Source organism: Gymnoscopelus microlampas (assembly GCF_963454915.1).
Source record: "Gymnoscopelus microlampas genome assembly, chromosome: 11".
Classification (NCBI taxonomy): domain Eukaryota; kingdom Metazoa; phylum Chordata; class Actinopteri; order Myctophiformes; family Myctophidae; genus Gymnoscopelus; species Gymnoscopelus microlampas.
Window position 1 is genome coordinate 16,915,886 of NC_139948.1, and position 23,465 is coordinate 16,939,350.

Here is a 23,465-nt window from a genome sequence, read left to right on the forward strand (position 1 = left end):
TACTCAACTTAGGTTGTTTATGTTTTGTCTTCATTTGGGTTTTTTAACATCGACTGTAGCTGAATTCCCTCCCAGGATGTGATATTGTCATTGGATCTCCATGCCTGTGATCTCTGTGCTCTTCCTCTGAGGGCAGCCGTTGACCCCGACACCCCATATCCTCCTATCCCCTTCACAGGGATTTTGCGGCAGCTAGGGGCCACATACCATGACACCTGTCCAAACACTGCAGTTTCTGAACTGATCTGTGTATGTATGCCATTCACTCCGACCTAATGTGAGTTCAGAACTCCCTTGAACGTTTGGAGGAGACACTATCCAAGAATGAATACGCTATTCTCTGAGCATGCCATTTCCTGTCAGGTTGTCCTTGCGGAAGGTTTTATTTGGAGTTGTATATGTTTATATAACGTGCAGTATGTTGTTCGTATGGTTTTACTATTTGGAGGTTCTTGGCAAGTTTGTTTCCCACAAATATTTAGTTGGATTTAACACTGGCCAGGAAGACAAGTTATACATTCTTTTGACCTGTTTTTGTGAGTCTTATCCTCAGTTCCGAGGCCAGGGTGATGAGGTCAAACGTGAGTTCTCGGAAGTCATTTCAAAGTTGAAACAATTGCTAACAGTATCAGCCACTACTACAGACAGGAGATGCAGAAATGTTTCCTTCTGCTGCCAAGTACTATTTTCAGTGGATGATGGATGTGTGCACACGCATCAACTGATGTCCAAGGTGAATGCCCCTGCATGAGAAAAATCAAGCACGGGCGTGGAGCCAGGATTTATTCTCTGTCCTTAAATTCACTCTGCACTGCAATGGGTTCGCTGCAAAAAAGCAGTCCATACCATGATGGAATATGTTTCCAATCTCTTGCCAAGTTTGTCAGGGTTATTAGAGTAGTGGCCAAATAAAGACTTTAGTACAACTGGGAGAACCTTCTGAGGAAGAGAGATTAGATAAGATGGTGTGTGCTGGCCGGTGTTTGCATTGGCTCATGGTGAAGTGCATCAGTGAATGCATAAAGAAATGCAAAGCTGAGGGAAGGGAAGTCTGTCACGTTAGGGGAGGATCGTGGAGTTGGGGGTGCGGTTGGGATTTCGGCCAGAATTCCTTCTCTGTCCTTATGTACCCTCTGCACTGCAATACGTCTTCTGAGAAACAGCAGCCCATACCATGGAATATTATTCCTTAGCCAAGTTTTGGAGTAGCTGTTGCCAAATAAAGACTGAGAGAACCTGATTTGACCTTCTGAGGAAGAGGGGTGGGTGGGGGGTATGAAGCTCCTCCAGCACACAGTTTGTTTTGAGTGCGCGTCAGGCTGTCAGCAGCAGAAAAGAAGGCTTTGCTTCCAGCATACTGGAAGAACCAGAAGGTGTGTGCTGGGCGTTGTTTACGCTGGCCCATGGTGAAGCATGACTGATTGTGCGTCATGAATAATGTAATGCTGAGTGAAGGGAGGTCTCTCAGGTTAGGGGTGGGTTGTGGGGTTGGGGGTGCGGTTGATACTTTGCGGTTCCTCCTCACATGAATAGGGCACAAAGAGAAAGCCACTCGCCTTTCCTGTACGCCCCAAAACCTGCTATTTGGCTTGTGCCTCTGGCTATAGTTTATACATAGTAAAATCATCAGTGTTTGTACACTCTGACAGTGTAAAAAATTGGCCCTTAAGGGTCAATTTCTTCACTCAGAGGTAACTTAACTCTTGACGTCCACTACCTACTACTAGATTTGTAAGGGAATTCCTCTCTCTCTTTCTCTCTATGAATATGACCTATCTGTTCATGGAATTTGATGTCATGGGGCCCACGAGAAGGAAGAGTAATTAGGGTTCATCTCATTAGGCGATCTGAGGTCCATTCTGGGCTCTGGCACAGTTTCAGAAAAAACTTTCCATGCCTTGCAGGCTTCTCTGGGGTGGGTCATCAAGAGGACCCCGTTTTTCCAGAGGCCCACAAATGTAAGCCTGTCAACTTATATTAAATGCACACCGGTGTTGGGTTGTTCCTCTCAGAGTGGGGCCTGCATTAAGAACACAATATTTCCTTCACATCAGTCCAGGGTACAGTACAAGCTGTCACAGATTTTTATCGAAATAGAATTTAGATATAATTTAAATGAGAGGTTTATTTTGTGGTTCACTTGTTTCATTGTAATCTTTTGTGTCTATAATATAAACCTCTGTCTATGGATCATGTCAGTTTAATGTATGTCTTGTGTTCACTGTTTCCCCACATACTGCACAGCGGAACAATGGGTTGATAACATTCATGTTCCTGAGGGTAACAGACACACTGAATGGGTTGACAAGTGTTTTGTTGTGACCTACCATTCATCTGCTTAATCTTTTTCATATACAGTATATACACTATTCATTGTCGATAGACTATTGATAGACAATGTGCATGTACAATAATGTTTGTACACATACTGTTGATAGGCTGTACAGTATATTACCCAGATACTGTTAAAGGCTGTTAGTCGTGAGCCAGTAGGGTTGTTCGGTACCATCAGAGGGTATAATTCCCTATGCCATGGCAAACTACATTTCTAGAGTTAGAAAATATGTGATAGCATTGCTCCAGTGGTAGCTTTATGTGTGCTGTCAAACATAATCAAAAATATAAAACAAGGCATTACATCTTAAGGTTATTTACTGAGGAAACCTTTGTGTAACATCTTTCATGAAAACAGAAGTGCATCTTGTGAAATGTATAGTCACTGTGTTGTCACTGCCAGTAATAGATGACATTTCTAGAGATGCTAATTTTAACAACTTTTCTGAAAGACATAGTCTGAGCTATATGCCCATCATTTCTCAAACAGACCCTCTATAGGCTTTGTGTCATCCTTTTAGCAGAGTTGTCTTGACTGTACTGCTGTACTGTCCTGTAACAAACATGTTCAAGTACAAGTATTCAGTCAATCAGTCAATGGTCAATAATAAGGGAGAACAATAAATAAACAAACAAATAAATAAAGTCATACAAGTACTATAATGTGTTGCCCCTTCGGGCAACCACACTAACTATCAGTTTGATGTAGAATGCTTCATTCAGTTCTATGTATAATTTTGAAAAGTGTGTGTTTGGCATGGGTTTACAAATGGAGTGATAACATACAGAAAGCTACCACCACTGCAATGCTATCACATACTGTATTTGCTAGCACTAGGGGTGTATAAGTCTACTTGTATACTAGGTTGATAGCCTGTATAATACTGTATCCAATCTGAATCATATATTAATTGGTCATGTATTTTTACTCCTATATTAACTGGTGCATACATGACTGTTTACATTTTGACTTATGTTTATGGACTACACATTTTAACCCATTCATTTAGAGACTGTAGATATCCTTTGTCAGAACCTCACCATTTATCTGCTGAATCTTTTTCATGTATACAGTATATGCACTATTCATATTTGATAGACTATTGATAGACTGTACAATAATGTTCGTACACATAATCACTGTTGATAGGCAGTATATTACCCAGATATTGTTAAAGGCTGTTGCATGAGCTAGTAGGATGCTCATGCATGAGCTAGTAGGGTTGGGGTACCACCTGGGGGTTTAATGCTAAAATATGTGATAGCATTACACCAGTGGTAGCTGTGTGCTGTCACGCAATATATATGTACCATGTAAACATGGGTATTACATATTTAGGTTATTTACAGAGGAAACCTTTGTGTAACATCTTCCATGAAAACAGAAGTAACGTCACTTTGTTGTCACTGCCAGTAATAGATGACATTTCTAGAGATGCTAATTATTTGAACAACTTTTCTGAAAGACATAGTCTTTGCCAAAACCTCAGAACCTATATTATTATTATTTCTATTTTGTTATTGGCTCGACTAATCTTACCTGTTCCATGTCTTTTACTGTTATGCGGTTGTTGTTGTTATCACCTAAAGTTTGATCTTATCTTATATACCTTTATTACCTCTATCTCCTCTGTTATAATGGCCAGACCTGCGCTTTTGTGTAATTTACTGTTGGCAGCAATATCAAAAAGTCTACCTCTTTCCTTTCATATGGATTTGGAGCTACTGTGATGCAGACCCGCTCTGATATGAAGCTATAGGCTCCCAGTGGGACGGTGTCTGTAGCCGGTTAGCCTACCATAGTTGACAGAGGAACACACACCCACAGACCATGAGAACTGGAGCAGCTCTTGCGTATTGTTTTTGCTGTTGAGGTTTTCCTCACGTGGTCAGCTTGACTATGAGGGTGTTTTCTTTTAGGTCTGTTACTGTATGTGTTTCAAATAGTTGTTTGAATTCTTAGCTATTTGAACTCTTACCTATTGAAATTATACTGAAAAACAGACCTGGCAAAAAAATGCATCAAATACCGTAACAATCCAAAACTGTACCAAACGACTATTGCTTGATTACTGTGTGAAACATTTTCCTAAATCATCAAGCACAAGATTGTAGGAAATGTATTTAGCTTAGGGTTAAGCTAAATAAAATGGTGATCCTCCTTTTTGTTATATGAACATTTTCATGTATAATGACATGCCCAAAGGGACACCAGGTTAAAAGTGTTTGAAATAAAAAAAAAAAAACCTTGTTTCTGGAGCATTCATACTCATAGTCATATTATCAAATGGTCATGAGGATTGTGAAATAGTTTTGTGCCATGAAGCATCTTTGGCTGAGTGGGTGTGTGTGTTTGTATGACGCTCATTCTGCCTGGTTCAAGGCTGTTTGTCACTTTTATCTCTTTAGGTGCACTTTATCTCTGTTTTGAGTGTAATGGTATCGTATATTATAGTGAACTGTGTTATGGCTCTGCCAGTAAGTTTGAGACTTTGAACTTGAGATCATGTGCATGTCATAAATCTTACAGTAGAGGTGTCAAACTTTTTCAGGTGAGGGCATTCATCTGGTGTCAATGTCAGGTTAATGGCCTTATGAATGATTTTACTGCCTGTTTGTTGGTGTTTCTTATGACTTCTCAGCCAGTAGCCTATAGTAGGCTAATTGTTAGTAAAATAAAATTCCACCAAGAGTGACGCAACAATAACAAATGTTTTGGCATTTGGAGCCAAAAGTTGGAAATGTGAAATGAATAACTGACAAACATCTGCCATAGGCTATGCATTCTGTGCATTCTGTGTGTGTGTGTGTGTGTGTGTGTGTGTGTGTGTGTGTGTGTGTGTGTGTGTGTGTGTGTGTGTGTGTGTGTGTGTGTGTGTGTGTGTGTGTGTGTGTGTGTGTGTGTGTGTGTGTGTGTGTGTGTGTTTATGTTTTTTACATTGGACAACATGGTGTAGCATGGCAGTTTCTTTTATGTTTTTTACATTGCGCAACATAGTGTAGCATGGCATTTAAAAACATGTTTGTGTTTCAGAAGGAGTACACGTGTGCAGAACTCTCGCTTACTCTCCTCCCTCCCTCCCTCTAGGAATACTGTAGGCTATACCTCGCTCTACCCTTCCACACTGCTGCAAGGGTTAAACCAATACTGGACCATGGGTGTCAAAGGGTTAAACTCGTAGTAAAAATTGCGTCCCCGGAAGCCCCTCCCCTCATCGTAAAGCCATGTATCTCAGGAATCACACCACTCTCCAAATCCCGCCTTGCCCTGACGGGGCCCCTCCTCCTGGCCCCTCGCGGCCCCTCCCACTCTGGGGCCCCTCCCACCCTGGACCACATTGAAATGGGTCTGATGGATGTTGTTGCCAAACATTACAGTGTGGCTGCATGAGCCCAGCATCCTTCCATCCTTCCATCCATCCTCAGCCAAGCCAGGGAGCACTCATCCAACAGGCGGACCCCTCAGATCACCTCCTGAACACCCAAAACAACACAGTTTGTAGAGACAGCAAACAGAACAGGCACATCATCATCATCATTATATTTTTACACCCTTATTTATTTGGCCATAGAGGGGAAGGGAAGGGGCTCAGGGACTGAGAGTGGGGTTGAAAGCTATGGACATGGACCGACTGCTCTACGTGTCACTGGCTTTTCTCATCTGTCACCTTGTCCAAACAAGTAAGTTTGGGGGAAAGCTACATTTTATGTATTGCGTTTTATTTGCAGATTATTTTTATCAGATCAGTTTGAATTGCGCATATTTGTTAAACTGCGTTGGTGTTGAATTATTTCTTTATTACTAATAATATTTTGTCTATTTTTTTTTATCTTATTGTTTTTAATCTTGTTTAATATTGTGTTATTTTTCTTTTGTTGATCTCTTTTTGAAGCACTTTGGGCTGCATTTGATGTCATGAAAGGTGCTATACAAATAACGTTTATTATTATTATTATTATTATTATTATTATTAATAATAATAATACATCCATATATTTACTTTATAGCCTAAATTTAGTTAACAGCCAATTATTGTGTGTTTATGGGTTTAAATCGCCCACTCCTCTGACGGCATGATGGGGGAGGGGTCATATTTTTCAAAATGTAGGTCATTTTTTTCCCCTGCCGTGTCCTGAAAAGACTCGAGGGGGGCTGGATTGTAAATCCTATTCATCAGAATTTAACGCGAAGAAAAAACATCAAAATAGTATCTTAACTAATTAATTTCTCAATACATTAAACATTTCAGAAATATGTTTATTTATTATATATTTTTTAGCTTTTTGATCTATTTTACCCGCATTTGTAAAGCACCAAAGCACGCTTTACGCTTCTCATTGGCTGGTGCCAGTTGTGTGTAAAGTATAAGAAGTACTGTAGTACTGTACTCGTATTTTTACTTTCTTCAGTATTTGCATTTTTCAATACCTTTACTTCTACTTCTAAAATATTATACTTTTGCTCCACTTTGAAAACTTTAGTTACTTTGTAGATTTTGATTATTATTTACAAAACATACATTACCCTCTTCAGCTCACAATGCGTGGCGATGAGAGAGGCATTGTGAGCTTGTAGATCGGCTATTTTCAAACGATTTGTATACATTTGAAAACTTGTGAAACGGGATATTATGCATAATTAGTACTTTCTACTTTTGGTACTTTAAGTACATTTTGATACCAATGCCTTTGTGCTTTTACTTAAGTACATTTTGAATTCCGGACTTTCACTTGTAACAGAGTATTTCTACATTGCAGTATTGATACTTTTACTTGTAAAAGTATCAAGTAAAAATGTGAAAAAAATGTGAGTACTTTTTCCACCACTTTCATTGGCTGGTACTCAAATTACTAGAGGTTCAGTTTGAGGAATGTGACCACAGCAAGATTAATTTATATTCCATGGGGTGTAGCAGTTTATTGCCTACAATGTAAACAGGGATCTACAAGCTTCTTTTGGGGGGTGGGGGAGTATTGGCTTAATATTAGACATCAAGTTGTCAAAGGGGGGGTTTCGGTCAATCCAGTTGTTGAATGCAGGGTGGGGGCGATGTTTCCATTGTTATTATTTATGACGTGAGAAAGGATGCTATTTATTTACAAATACACTGTTGTATAAAATAACATAACAATTTAAACATTTTGAATAATTAGATAACTTAACCAATTGTTACATTAGCTCTTGCAGGTGCACACAAATAGCCTATTCTTACACCCTCCATCAGGATTATAATTGTCATGGTGTAGACCTCACATGATGCAATATTCAGCCTGTTTGCAGAAGCAAGTGCTGCCCGGCTGAACGGTTATTCTCAACCATTTTAATTTCAAGGATCCCCAGTTTGATTGTGCATTAGGGCCACGGACCCCCCATTTGATTCAATTCATGGGACCCCAATCTACACTGCTCATTTAACTCTGAGAGTGTACACAATGTAATTTATGGTCCAATTAGTTCCTATCAGTCATTTAGCTGGTGACACCCCTGGATAGAACCCCCTCAAGTACCCCGGTTTCTGTTATTGTGGGGAAAGCTTTCGCAGGAAAGTAGATGATCAACTAGCTCACAACGTGTCGCAGCAAATACGGATGCTGGGATTTAAGTGGTTAAAGGACAACTTTAGTTTTTTACAACCAAGGTTTATATTTTAGCTTGTAATTAAAGTAAATAAAAGATGAGTGTTATTTTTTTTTCATTTACTGCTTTCTACAGTTTTGGCAATTTTTGCGATATTTTTTACAGTGGGCCTTACACAATAAAAAAGGTCCTGTGGTCTTTGATGGCCAGATGTGAGTTATTGGGGGCTAGAAGAGCTACTGTAAATAATAATAAAGAAAACACCGGGTTATTGTGTCAAAAAAGACATATTTAGCCACCGGACAGAATGCCCCCGCCCACTGTAAAAAAGATTGCGAAAATTGCTAAAACTATAGAAAGCAGTACATTTAAACATTTTAACACTCATATTTTATTTACTTTAATTACAATCTAAAACATAAACCTTGGTTGTAAAAAACTAAAGTTGTCCTTTAACATACAATAGAGACGTTCTGTTACCATTTATCTCTTCCCAATCTGATTCCAATACCTGTAATTTGCATATCAGTCGATACCGGGTTCCGATCCGATATAAAATAATATATATAATAATAAAATCTAGGAATAAATAACAATTCCATTAATAATGTCAAAGTGCAGCTACAAGTTACTCAAATAATAATGTAAACAGTACAGTAAGAGTATAAACAAGTAGTGCAACATCAACTGAAGCATTCAAAATACAAAATAATAGTTTACTGTAAATTAAATCATCATGTGATCAATTACATGGTATCAGAATGGTATATAGACTGACTCGCCGAAAACCAATACAAGAATCGGCAGCTTTTCCGATACTGGTATCGGTATTGGAACAACATTCAATGGCCTTGCCTCACATTTTTGTGACGCCCCAAAAACACGCCGACCCCCAAATCACAGAAATGGACTGAATCCCTCACACCACCTCGACATAGCCTAGTTTCCAGGTATTTGTCTTGAGGCAACATTCCAGAGTATTGGTTCAAGCACTTTTCCTAGAACCAAGTTTGGGGCTCGACCAGTGTGTTTGGAAGAGAGAGTGGAACGTGGAACGCGTTGGAACTGGTTCTCACTCAGTTTCACAACAGAACCCTGTGTTGTTGTGGTTTGGAGGACAGCAGCACCAGTCAGTGTTGGCTCAGTTCTGCCGTCCATTCTCTATCCCCCCACATTGTCTATTGTTTTATCAGGACACCCGCACATATTGAGCCTTTCTCCAGACTGAAGGCTTTTCATTATTTATGGCGTGTACGGGCCGAGGAGTGGAAAAAGATGAGTCTGTTCAAATGAAACCATTAACCGCTTAAACCCACTATACTTTTAGTAAACTTGTCTGGGTCTGCACTTTACTTGGTCTGCTCTTTTTTTCCCTCTAGTTTACACCAAATCACTTTGCCTAAAATAGCAGGTCTACAAGTGTTGGGAGCTTGTAGATTTGCTATTTTTGACAAATGTTCCCCCCAGAATAGGGATCCTAGGGTTCAAGTGTCTGCAATGTCACACTTTATAATCATGCAGAAAGTGACTCTTAAGCGGCCTCTTAATCTGTGCTAATCTCCATCTGGTTAAACATGTGATGCCCAGTTTAAGTCCTATATGTCTGTGCAGTTCAAGCAAGGAGACCTAATTAAAGTTGTGAAGCCAAATGGCTTATCAGAGTGTACAAGATTATAGTTTCTTCTCAGGGTATTTACCTGATGGAAGGATGATAGCAGATCGATTAGGTACACCAGACATCAGAGACAGCATGCACTACAAGCATGTCACAGTTCTGTGTTGTTCCCCCCCAAAAACGGATCAATCAATAACCCTGTCATCTTGTGGGTCAAGCCTGTTTTGAACCGCCGGACTTTAAGCCCAAAAAATAAATAAATAATTGAATTTACTTTTGGAATGATTAGTCATTACTTTCTTCGAAGAAGGACCCATGTATTGTAGAAGAGCTGGATACTCAAATATTCTTTTAAGTTTTAAAGCTGTATACCAAGGGAGGAATATTCAGTTTGGGTTTTGCCTATCTGTCGCAAGGTGGTGTTTTTAACCCTATGTTGTATTTTGTTGTTCCACAAGGGAAATCCTACTCCAGATTCAAAGTGAAGTTTGTGGTGGCTATCTTTATGAATTACAGTCAGAATGATTTTAATAGCCAGGTATGTTTGCACATGCAGTATCCATACAATATTCATGCAGTCAAGACAGGCCCATGCTATGAGGGTGATAAGGGACAGAAACCACATGGAGCCATAAAGCCATGGAGTTTACAACCTGATTTGTAGAAATAAAGATTGTTAGTAATTACAGTCATATCAGTCTGTATCAGGCCAAGAACCATTTTCCCAAATATGAACTGGACGACATCCATTGAAACGGTACAGCCCCCCTTGCATGTCAGTAAAATGTTGATGCTGTGATACTATTCACACAGGAGTTGCCGTGATTTTAACCTCATGCTTCAATGTGAATGCACTGGGATTTCATTTGTCATTGACTTCTGAAATATTTTGCCTGGTGAGGATTGCAGCTTGACATGAATTATTAATTACAACCCAGACGTAAAAAAAGAAAAGCAAAAGCACCCACGCTACTGTGGTCACCAGGTAGGGGAGGCATTAACATGCAGAAAGATTTACTTGAACCAATCACCCTGCTGGTGGTGTGATTCTTTTACTCCTCCCCGCTGACCTCTGAACAGGAACAGGTGTCCATCCAGGGTTTCAGGCCTGAGGGGGAAGGAGAAGAAATCCCAAGGGCCCGGCTAGGCTACCTCTTGTTAGAGTGCTCTCTCTGGCCAGGGGCTCTGATGTACAGTATCTTAATTGGTTCTTTCTTGCAGTTCAGTGGGTTCAGGGGATCCATTAGAGCCGGCTGGGCAGGGGGCTGGAGAGATGAACAAACCTCTGAGAGGCGTAGAATGTCTTTGTTCACTGAATCTGAATGAACTCAATTCAGACTCAGTAGGTGTTTGCTGCTGACATGGAACCACAAACAGTGTCAAACGAGATATGCATTGTTGTGCTTGTAAACCTGTCGAGTCTTGAAGACGGTCGGCAGTCGTTACTAATCTCTCTTTACAAAGCTGTAGCGTACCAATTCATCTGCCCTGGATAAACCGCCATGAACTTGCCAGTAGGATATATATGTCTGTATGGTGTGTGTACAGAAGGGGCTTGTCAGAAGGTCATACAGCAACAGCACTTACAGTACCTCAACCCATCCCCCTGCTCCCCTGGTAGCATGTTATCATAATGTATAGCACGGCCCACTGCACAGTGGGCCTCCCCCCACTCACTGCCGCTGTGAAATATGGTTCAAAACACAACCGTGGCTAATTGTAACCTCTTACTTGAAGCAGTACCTTTCTTTCTTTTTTTTTTACATGGGACATTCCAGGTCACAGAGGAAAGATATTTGAGAACGACCGCCAGCTCGGCAGTTGTTCTCAAATACAACAAACCGCCAGATGTTGTATGATAGAACAAGCGCCAGCATATTCTATTTCAGAACCCCGCTTCTATAAACAATTTATTCCTCGAGGGTCGCTCTCGCTTTCCAAGCGCATTTCTCTTCACGTGCAGTCGTCACTTTGCTTATGTGGACTAAACCCTTGATAGATGGTGGCTGAAACAGCTGCACGTTTGGCTCAACCTGTACGTTTTTTGTCACAGACGGACTGACAACGTGTGGGAGCAGCCAGTTCCAGTGCGGCAACGGGAAATGCATCACAGGCCGATGGGTGTGTGATGGAGCAGACGACTGCGGAGACGGCACTGACGAGGTTCCCCAGACCTGCTGTGAGTGTCACATTGCACAGTGCATCGTGGGTGTCACATGGGCAGATCCTACAGTGCTTCCTTCACCTGCTTAATCCATTAAGACCGGGAACGCATCTGTGTCATTTTAAGATGTCTTTGGCTATTGAAAAATTGCAGATATACAAGCTCACAGCGCGGCACCGAGTGCCACTCTATGAGCTTGTAGATCTGCAATTTTTTTGAAAAATCTTCGAAAATGTGTGCAAATCTTTGAATATATATTTTAAAGCGAATATTTTTTAACTCTGATCTGTGCTTCTGGGGATCCCTGGAACAACATATGTTGAGATGGGGGTCTGCGGCCAAATACAAATCATTTTGGGGGTCCATGACATTTGTTCCAGGGACCCCCAGAAGCAAAGATTTGAGTTTTTTATTTAAAAGAAATACCAGATCTAAAAAGGTCACACATCTATGAGCTTGTCTATATGCTATTTTTGAATAGCCAAAGAAATGTTAAAATGACACAGATGCGTTCCCGGATTGAATGGGTTAATAAGCAGTAAGATGACAGAGATTCTCAACCTTTTGAATTTGAAGGACTCCCAGTTTGATATGAATAAGGCAGAGGACCCCATTTGACCCCATTCGATACGCTTTCTGATCTCTAGGGACCCCAAATCCTCAGTATTAATTTAACTCTGAAAGTGTACAAACGGAACCAAATACATTTGGATCCATTTGTACGCTGATAGTTACAGAACTCTCTGTTATGGTTTTGATGTTCTTTTTTTGTTTGCTTTGTCTCCAGTGGACAAAACATGCAGACCAACAGAGTTCAGCTGTGGCGGGAGTCTAAACCAGTGTGTACCGAACACCTGGCACTGTGATGGAAAGGCAGACTGTGAGAATGGATCTGATGAGGAGGGCTGTGGTGAGTTGGACTGGTGTTGAAGTCTCACTGTGGCCATCTGTCTTCATTTGTTCCTTCATTATTTACTCCTCAAACATCTCCTTTTTATTATGGTTTTACATCATTCCTCAGAACACTCTCAGTCCTAACCTACCCTAACGTAACCTAATCTACCCTACCCTACCATAATCTAACCTAACCTAACATACCCTACTGTATGCTAACATACCCTAAACTAAAATAATATAATCTACCTTAACCTAACCTACCCTAATTTAATCTAACCTACCTTAATCTAACCTAACCTATACCACACCCGACCATAATATAATGTAATATATGACCTGCCCTAATCTACTGTAATCTGATTTGACCTAATATTTATAGATACATAATCTAATCTAACTATTGTTAGATTAGATTATGTATTATTTAAATTGTCTATTATATTGCCGACCACTTTACAGAAGCTAACGAGGTTCAGAATAAAGAATAAAGAATAAAGAATAAAGAATAAAGAATAAAGAATAAAGAATAAAGAATAAAGAATAAAGAATAAAGAATAAAGAATAAAGAATAACCATTTTCCTCCTCCATTCCCCTACTTTTCTCCATGCTGTTGTGTCATGATCGCTCCACCTTGCTCTGACAATCCGGTCCTTGTGTTTCTTTCCGCTGTTACAGTCCCTAAACAGTGCACAAGCACAGAGTTCCGCTGCGCGAGCGGTCAGTGTGTGTCCACAACGTTTGTGTGTGACGACGAGGCGGATTGCGACGATGGCAGCGATGAGGCCAACTGCCCGCCCAGCACCTGCAGCGCCTCCGCCTTCCAGTGCAACAACACCGTATGTGTTCCCCGCCTCTGGGCCTGTGACGGAGATGCTGACTGCTCTGACGGCTCAGATGAATGGCCACAGAACTGCGGTGCCAAGAAACCCACCAGTGCCGCCACTCATCACTGCTCTCCCCTGGAGTTCCACTGCCGCAGCGGGGAGTGTATTCATAGCAGCTGGAAGTGTGACGGAGGGGCCGACTGCCTGGATCGATCGGACGAGGCTGACTGTAGTAAGTGGCCACCCCGTTGCAAGCTTATTATTACCTTATCATTAATATTATTTTTCATGTTTGATCTTGATGCTGTGTTTTCTACAAAAAAAGGTATTGGCAAGAAATATTTTCTCTCTCTCTGTCTCTAGTTCGCCCCACCTGTCGTCCAGATGAGTTTGAGTGTGATGATGGCACCTGCATTCCCGGCAACCGGCAGTGCAACCATCAGTATGACTGTAGGGACATGAGTGATGAGACAGGCTGTGTTAACGGTATGAGGCTAGCCATCTTCTACCTACCCTCTACCGCTGTGTATTTGTATTTGGAATACATCAAATCTGTATTTCGGATTTAGTGTCAAATTAATTGTTGCCCTGTTTTCTCCACAGCGACACATTGCGAGGGTCCAACCAGGTTCAAGTGTCGCAGTGGGGAGTGTATCACCATGGAGAGAGTCTGTGACAGAAAGCGTGACTGCAGGGATTGGTCAGATGAGCCCCTCAGAGAATGCGGTGAGAGGCGAGACTTTCATGACTGCTGCTCAGCTAATTGCTAGCTTCACGTGTTTAATGAGGGTGCTTGCAAAGTGTAGAATGCTAGTTGCGCCTTAGGGAAAGGGACTGAGAAAAATTTGACCTGAGATCCTTTTTGTTCTTTATTATGCTGCAGGTTCCAACGAGTGCCTGTACAACAATGGTGGCTGCTCCCACGTCTGCAACGACCTGAAGATCGGCTTTGAGTGCCGGTGTCCTGACGGTTACCGCCTGGTTGATAACAAGCGCTGTGAAGGTACAACTCCACAAACAAGAATTAGCCCTTTCAACCTGGTGTCCCTATTTTGGTTCATTAAAGGCAGAAATCTTCCAAACCTTTCCAGAATGTTCTATAATAAATAAATAAATAAAATAAAATAAAATAAATACATTTTCAAAAGTATATATACAGTAGTTGTAATCATGTGACACCATCATACGACGACGCAGTACACAATATGGCTTCATTGGTTTATTGATTTGTGTCAGCCCATTAGCCCAAGGTACATGAAGTACTTGTTAAGTAAGCAATACTTCATGTCCCTGCCAGCGTAACGATCATGCCAATGTGAACTTCAGACATTTACTGCAATCAATTTATTCAGTGGCGCAAACCCCTGTGCTGGCAACAGCACTAGTATAGGGTGGGTGAAAGGGAGTATGTCTGCTTCTGATGAAATGTCAATGTTGATGACTCAACACTGTTCTACTGTCCATCCTTTGCAGATATTGATGAGTGTGAAAACCCGGACATCTGCACCCAGATCTGTGTCAACCAGATAGGTGGCTACAAATGCGAGTGTCAGGAGGGTTACCAAGTTGACCCAGCAACCAAAGCCTGCAAAGCCATTGGTAAATTAAATCTTTTGGAGTTTGCTCTAGTAGTTTATTTGCTAGATCAAGTCAAAATAAATAAATATTATAAAGTGTGCCGATATATTTGTTTGTTTAACATTATTTCAGTTTATAAATAATTATATTTCCATAATTTCCCCACTATTAGATCACTATGAATAAGTATTTGCCAACTTAAAGACAAACACTTGTGCTCTTGTTTGATTCGATAGGAACCATAGCCTACCTGTTCTTCACCAATCGTCATGAGGTTAGAAAGATGACTTTGGACAGAAGCGAGTACACACGTGTCATTCCCCGTCTGAAAAACGTGGTGGCTCTGGACATGAACATGGCGGGCAAGGAGATTTACTGGTCGGATATCTCCCAAAAGAAGATCTACAAGTGAGCAGGAACCCCTTGTTTTTACTTCCAGTGCTGAATGGGCCGATTTAATTTCATCAGTTCTCATTCCTCACCTTTCTCAATGCATGCTTTTTTCCATCCCTCCTGGTGAATCCAGAGCTCCCATGGACACGGCTGCAGACGCCACCCAGCACAACGTGGTCATTGACAGTGACATTGACGCTCCCGAGGGCATCGCCTTCGACTGGATCCATGGGAACCTGTATTGGACGGACAGCATCCGCAGCACCATCTCAGTGGCCACTGCTGACGGAAGCCGCCGCAAAACCCTCTTCCACCAAGGCTTAGCTAAGCCCCGCGCAATAGTGGTCGACCCCCACAGCAAGTAATACCAATAGCCTACTGTTTCTACTCTTAACTGATTCAGTGACGAAATCATACATTATACTATACAAATTACACTCCTAGTTATACTACTAATTCTGTGCAATGTTCATAAATTATACTCATACTAGTTCAGCTGTATTTCTTATTGTCTGTCTTTGTTACAGCACATATTTTCATATAATACTATAAGATTATTATATAATGATATAATATCATATCATATCATATCATATCATATCATATCATATCATATCATATCATATCATATCATATCATATCATATCATATCATATCATATATTTTCCTCTGTGTTCATAGCTTCATGTACTGGACAGACTGGGGAACTCCAGCCAAGATTGAGAAGTCAGGGCTCAATGGAGGAGACCGTTATGCATTGGTCACCGACAACATTGTGTGGCCTAATGGAATTACACTTGGTAAGCTCCAACAGTTGACTTCTCATTGTCTGTGAGCATTTCAAGTTTCAGTGTTCTCACTGCCCATTTTGTTTTTTGCTTGTCAGCATGTTTGATTATCAGAGGTGACTCTAGTCTAACCTGTTGTTATCCCCCCCCCTCCCCCCAGACCTGCTTAACCACCGGCTGTACTGGGTGGACTCCAAGCTCCACACCCTCTCCAGTATCGATGTGCATAACGGAGGGCGTCGTACACTCATCATAGATGAGAACAAGCTGGCCCATCCTTTGGGCATCACTGTTTTTGAGGTAAGATCCTTCAGCCCACTCGCAATTGGCTCAGTGCTTGTTTGCCACCGCAGTAGATTTAAACCGTCATGCAAGTTCCCAGTTGAAATCTACTGCCGTGCCAGTCAAGCCAGTCAATCTAAACCGGAGATGGGTTATGCCACCTTCAGAAAACCGGGACTACAGTTATACACAGAGGAGTGTATGCTCCCTCTAAACAGACATTAACCTCAACCCTGACACTATCCCTTGTGAAAGAGAGAGAGAGAGAGAGAGAGAGAGAGAGAGAGAGAGAGAGAGAGAGAGAGAGAGAGAGAGAGAGAAAGTAGAGGAGTAAATGTCTATGTGAAAGGAAGAAGGGGCAGAAGGTGACAAAGAGAACATGGTCAGAGGGGGTAGAGGAGCAGACCGTGACAAATACAGCAGTACCATAAACCGTTTACTGCAGCTGTAAACTGTAATAGCGATGCAAAACTTAACAAGTTTCAACGTTGCATCCCTACAAGCTCACATATTTTGATGCGATGTGTTGTGAGCTTGTAGATCTGCTCATTTCTCTATTTTCAAAAAATGTGCTTCAGGCTTAAGTGGTAAAAACAATTCTATTCCACTTCATGCATTGAGACCACCTTTTATGAATTCTTAACGACGTGCCTTGCTGTGCTTCATGCGTCTAGGAAAGAGTGTTCTGGACAGACGTCAGCAACAATGCCATCCTGAGTGCCAACAGGATAACAGGGGGTGACATCAGAGCCTTGGTCGAGCACCTGTCATCTCCAGAGGACATTGTTCTGTACCACAACCTCAAGCAGCCTGCTGGTAAGCATACTTTTCTCATAATTTCCACCAGGCGTTTTCATCTGGTCATCAAGAGTTGAAAAATATTCCATTTGGGTAGCATGCTGCGTTCATACTGTCACTTTTTATTCAGCCATCCAATCACATTGCAGGAGGGGCAGGACAAACACCACAAACGACCAGCTGTCAATGAAATGTAACTGGAAATGCTACTATTTCACTATTTTATTGTATTTATAGTTATACTGTATATTGGCAATAATAAGCAAGTTGTGGTACAGTGGCTTGTAGGCCTACGGCTCAAGCCAGCAGCTGTGGTTGGCAGGACAGCTGACAGGCAAATACAGACACTTGGTGCCTGTCTCTGGCAGCTTTTTTTGTCTGTAAATGATGCGTAGCCTACCTCTGCGTATTGCAATGGTCATTATATTGTTGTCCATTACAGGTCCATTTGTAACTGTGCTGTATAGTATAAATCCTGTTCTCTATCCATCCAGCCTCTCCGCAAAAGCATGGAAGTGTGTGTATATAAAACATTCTCCTGTCCATTGCAGGAAGGGATGTGTGCAGTGCGGCCAATGGTGGCTGTGAGTTCCTGTGTCTACCTGCTCCTCAAGTAGGCAGACATTCCCCAAGATACACTTGTGCATGTCCTGATAACATGATGCTTGCCAGAGATATGAGACGATGTGTACCAGGTATGTCAACTGACTTCATTAAAGAATGAACTAGATAAAGTAATTAAGGCTAATTCATACTTCGTCATTCAACAAAAACACGTCATCTTTTACGAACGACACTTGTCGAAAGGGTCATATGACAAAGTATATATTACCTTTACCCTCTATAAACATTTTTCTCCTTCACTGAATGCATTATTAGCTCCCAACACACACATTGGTTTTGACTCTCACTCTTCTTCATGTTCCAGCTGTGCCAACACCAGTTCAGCCCCAGGTTCCTGTGACCACCCCCGTGCAGCCACCACCAGTGCCAGATACGACTACACCCATGCCCCTGGTCCCCACCACCACCAGGGCACCTGTTGTAATCCCCAGCACCACCGCCAAGCCAGCGCCACTCACCACCCCCAAGACCGTGAAGACCACAGCTGCATCACCTGTAGCCAGGACAACCACCCAGCAACCAGTGAAGCCCAGGGTCCCTCAGACCACTAATGCAGCCCAGACAACGACACAGGCTCACGTCACCTCTCATGGTAAAACATTTTGTTATGTTCGTACTTTCTGTGTCATGGAATGTGTTATATTACTTTTGCGTTACTTTTGTGTTATCTTCGCAAACACCTTCAAAGCACAGTAGGATGAGGCATAATATTAAATGGAAGAGGGTAGGCTAAATGCAATATAGACAATAATGCTATTGGTATTAAAATGATAATTCATCATTCATTGGTGCACATGAATTAGTTATTTGCTTTAAAATGTTTCGGAAGCAACTGTATATTACCCAAAAATATGTATGAAAAAGCATGAAATGGGTTCTTGAGTAGTTTGTTGAAATGTTCATAATTCATATTTTGTGTGCATGTATTGGAACGTATTCTGCAAGTGTAATGTATTTGTCTCTCCTCACCAGGTGTACCTCATGGGGTCGATGCCATACTCGAGACTGCTCCTACCACCCCAATAGCCCTGTATATTGTCTTACCTTTAGGTTAGTAGCTTTAGCATCTCATACGCTTCTCATCTCTGCACACATTAAATACTGATAAAATAATACAAGAGAAATGCACAATAAAAAAATATAATTTTGACTTAAGTATGACGTCTCTATTTTCCTCTCCCGCTGGCGTTCAGTGATCCTATGCATGGTGGCATTCAGTGCTGTGCTGATATGGAGGAACTACAGGCTGAAGAACACCAACACGATCCACTTTGACAATCCTGTGTACCAGAAGACCACCGAGGATCAGGTGCACATCTGCAGGAGCCACAGCCCAGACGGTTACTCCTACCCAGCGGTACGTAAACTGACCCAGGGCATTATTAAGATTAACCACTTTCACTTTCAAATGATAAAGAAAATAGGCAAGGCAAGTTTATTTGTAGAGGCAAGGCAAATGTATTCATATAGCACATTTCAACAACAAGGCAATTCAGTGTGCTTTACATTAAACATTAAGCAAAGGACACCTATCTCCATAGGAAACATCTATTCAGGACACAATTTAAAAGGACATTGGTTAATGGTTGCCTTTCACTTCTGCTACAGTACTGTACTAGATCACAGTTAACGATGAAAGCGTCATTCATTTTTCTTTTAGTACACATTCTATGATCCAAGCACAACCACGGTTAAGGGATTCACTAAGGCATAGTAGTTACCTTATTTGGTTTTATTAGTGAGTGGGATCACTCACATCCATGCACATATTCCTGTGTATAGCACTTAAAGGACGGTAATGCTCATTATAATATGGTACCATTTAGTAGAAGAAAATGGTACCATTTTATCATCAGCATTAGTGAGGAACAATTATATGAAGATAGGTTGAAAATGGGTGAAGTCGTCCTTTAACCTTGAAACTCATGGAGAGATTTGCTCAGCATGATGAGATTTTCTCCTCTTTCTCTCTTTTTCTGAATTCTTCTCAGATATCAGACGATCAGCAAAAACCTCTCCGCTGATGAACATTTCCTCTCCTCTAGTGTGTCCCTTATTTTTGTCTCTGACTCATCTCTAATCTGCTCTCTCTAATCTAACACCTTCCCATTATAACCTAATCTAATCTCCCTGCTATAAACGTTCATACTATTTAACCACACAAGCCACGCATGACTCAAAAATAACTTGCAGGTAACTTTCTTGAATAGGATGGCCTTTCACCCACAGCCATGTTACTTTCACCCATGTTGTGTATTAACACATTTGTGTATTGTATTAGTGTATAACTGATCTAATTGACACCTTTTTTTTGTGTTCTATCAGAAACAAATTGTGAGCCTGGATGAGGAGGCCGACAACCCAGCCTATGAGAACTGAAGAGCACAGGAGTAACAGGAGCCTTGATAATAAGCTCTGTTGGAAGTTATTTTATTTAAATATTTGAAGGTTAAATATTTTTAACCTCACAGCCACAACAAAATTGAAGAAACCAGTTCTGGTTATATAATGCAAGCTCGAACCACGATATCCTCACAGACAAACAGGTGCTCTAACAAGCCAAACACCACGGTGAAGGGAAGAAGGTTTTGCATATCCGTCGAACACGGTGTTCATCCACATCCACAGCGGACCAACGTGAAATTTTGTGTGTTATCATTTCCAGCCAAACGCCACAGTAACACCCGCGAGACTCTTTATCCAAACAATGATGCCTTATAACAGAAGACTGTCCTTGTGTCAAAGCCACAACATGAAAGAACAGCATTGACTTGGAACAGAAGTGACCTCTGTTCTCAACTTCCACCGTCATCTAATGCTACTAATGGAAGTTCTCTGTCAGCTCTGGGCACGTGGAGTTCAACAATGATGTGTTGTAAATCACTAGCATAGATGTTTATTTTGATATAAAGTGAGTTATACATTGCTCAAGGAACGTGATCATGCCTTGCACTATTTCCAAATAGATACTATTTTTGTTCTTCACAAAACTGAACTAAAACTTTAACCTGAGGGTCTGTCCCACAGCAAACACTACCGCTGAATATAGATGAATGGGATTGGTAATTATTGATTAGAATTCATCATGTGTCGTTATAACCAGTCTGACTCAGTGAAATGACAGAATTAAGACTAATTTAGCTTTTAACACCAGCTATTACCTCAGTCATGGAGCAGGGATATTATCCAGAGGGACCTATAATGCCAGTATAGGTCCCACACAAACACACACACACACACACACACACACACACTGTAACACACCTATCCATTGTTTATGTGCCTTGGTTATGGTTAAATCAATGACCTGTAAACTTGACCTATCACCAAATGTCCTATGAGTTCAGTCACTGGGGCTGTAGCTAACTGGGCGAGCAACCATTTCATAAATCTGGGGGCTCTTGTGGTCCATTTCTGTCTGGAGGTCTAGACACTAGAGATTAGTCTTTCTTTCTCCCCTTTTCCCACATTGCCCAATAGTTTCCTCACTTTATGGATCACTTGGGAGAAATGTGAAACATTCCTCGATGGCAGACTAAAGCATAATTTATCACACGTTCGTGTCGCTCAACAAACGTGATTTTCACCTGAAAATTGCTTATTTCCTCTGAGCAACAAAAAAGAACCTGTTGAGGTGAAGCCGTATTATCCTATGATCAATGGAGCCACGCTGTGCAGTGACTAATGTGTAACAGCACAGCACACAGGCTCGTGTGCATTTATGTCCTCCCATAGGACCTGCTTTTGTTCTCACTTGCATTCCTGAATGCCTGAAAGGCTTTTCCTATAGTTCTCACAAACTATCCAGGATTATTTTGTATCTGTGACAAATTTGTGCCTTTTTAACCACTTAATGTTTATCACCTTAATGTTGGTGCTATTGAATTCCAAGGATTTGTATGAAATCAACATGCCTGTTTGTTTACAATTGTATACATACATGTGTGCGTATATGTGTGTATATATGTGTGTGTATATGTGTGTGTGTGTGTGTGTGTGTGTGTGTGTGTGTGTGTGTGTGTGTGTGTGTGTGTGTGTGTGTGTGTGTGTGTGTGTGTGTGTGTGTGTGTGTGTGTGTGTGTGTGTGTGTGTGTGTGTGTGTGTGTAAAGGGAAGTGACAGTGTTACAAGCATTATTGTAAGTCAGGTTAAACCTGACTTTTGTAATACTGAGTGTTGCACACTGTAGCGTTTTTCATGTCAGGGCTGAAAAGAAATGCCCGATTCAATGCTAGTGAAGCTAGTGAAGCCATGTAGAGAGATTCACAAATAATCGTCCTTTTACATTTGTCAACTAACAGTGCAGATAGAGAATGTGTAAATACATTGTTCATAAATGTAAATATTTGCTCTGTCTTTTGGGTCATGATGTTTTTGTGTAGTTTGTTGTATTTGAAATATTTGCTGTACATAAATAAATGCTTCTATTTATTCTAGACTCCCTCAGCTTTCAGTTTTGTCTCCACCCTCCATGGAAGCCAGCAAAAGTTGGCTTCCATGCCAACTTTGGAGTGATCAAGTTCATAGCTGAATGGGTAGAGTGGCTACCTGGGAAAAAAAAGGTCCGAGGTTCAAGCCCTGGCAATGTGTCAAGGTGTCCTTGAGCGAGACTGCATTCAGTCTGACCACTGGAGCAGCAATCAGCTGAGTGAGGCTGCAAACAAAATTTTCCCTGTGGGATCAATAATTTGAACAGCCTTGTAGTAAAGTCAATTTGCAGTTTAAAGATTAATCCAAAAATGTTTCTGTACAAGTGTGAAGTAAGTAAAGCTTTGTAAAATACATTCCCTATAGTTTTGTATTTCCAGACTGATTTTATTTGAAAATAAAATGTTCTAAGATACCTGTTTGAGTTGTCCTTCCCACATTCTCCAATAATGGGTTTTATTTTCAACTAAAATAACGTAGCATTTCATGTTGTACATTCCATATATAAAAAACACATACACCATTATATATTACATTAAATGTTATCTTGATTTATTTTTCAGCTATATGTTTGTAAAGTCAAGTCAAGTCACTAGTATCCTGTTTAATGTAATGTATTTCAACTTCTGTATTTGGTATATGTAACGGTTACGTACATACATACATGTGAGATCACAATAACAATGTCTGATGTGGTACAAACTGGTCCACTGTGACGTCTTGGTTGACATATCATGAACAAACAAGGCCGTGTTTTTACAGAGGTTATTGAACTTATTTCTATCTTTACAAGCAGAAGTAAAAACAGAAGCTGTTCCATGATGACAGGCATGATCATGTCCTGTACAATTAAATGTGAACCTATATGATTAAACATACACATGTATGATTAAACATACACCTGCATGATTAAACATACACCTGTATTATTAAACATACACCTGTATAATTAAGCATACACCTGTATGATTAAACATACACCTGTATGATTTGATTAAACATACACATGTATGATTAAACATACACCTGTATGATTAAACATACACCTGTATGATTAAGCATACACCTGTATGATTAAACATACACCTGTATGATTTGATTAAACATACAAAATCTGAGATGGGAAAATGGATAAATATGACACACAATTACGTGTTATCTT

At 40.9% G+C, this 23,465-nt stretch overlaps 1 protein-coding gene across 1 annotated transcript; it reads left to right on the plus strand.

The window, feature by feature from the left end:
- Positions 1–5,737: 5,737 nt before the first annotated feature.
- ldlra (low density lipoprotein receptor a) lies at positions 5,738–22,311 on the plus strand. The gene is made up of 18 exons (XM_084072037.1): positions 5,738–6,015; positions 11,581–11,706; positions 12,479–12,601; positions 13,265–13,645; positions 13,777–13,899; positions 14,017–14,139; positions 14,297–14,416; positions 14,887–15,012; positions 15,228–15,399; positions 15,518–15,745; positions 16,066–16,184; positions 16,333–16,472; positions 17,129–17,270; positions 17,804–17,947; positions 18,181–18,468; positions 18,849–18,926; positions 19,070–19,233; positions 20,202–22,311. The coding sequence occupies exons 1-18, from the start codon at positions 5,952–5,954 to the stop codon at positions 20,253–20,255; spliced, it is 2,715 nt and encodes a 904-aa protein (XP_083928163.1). The 5' UTR covers positions 5,738–5,951; the 3' UTR covers positions 20,256–22,311.
- The last annotated feature ends 1,154 nt before the right edge of the window (positions 22,312–23,465 follow it).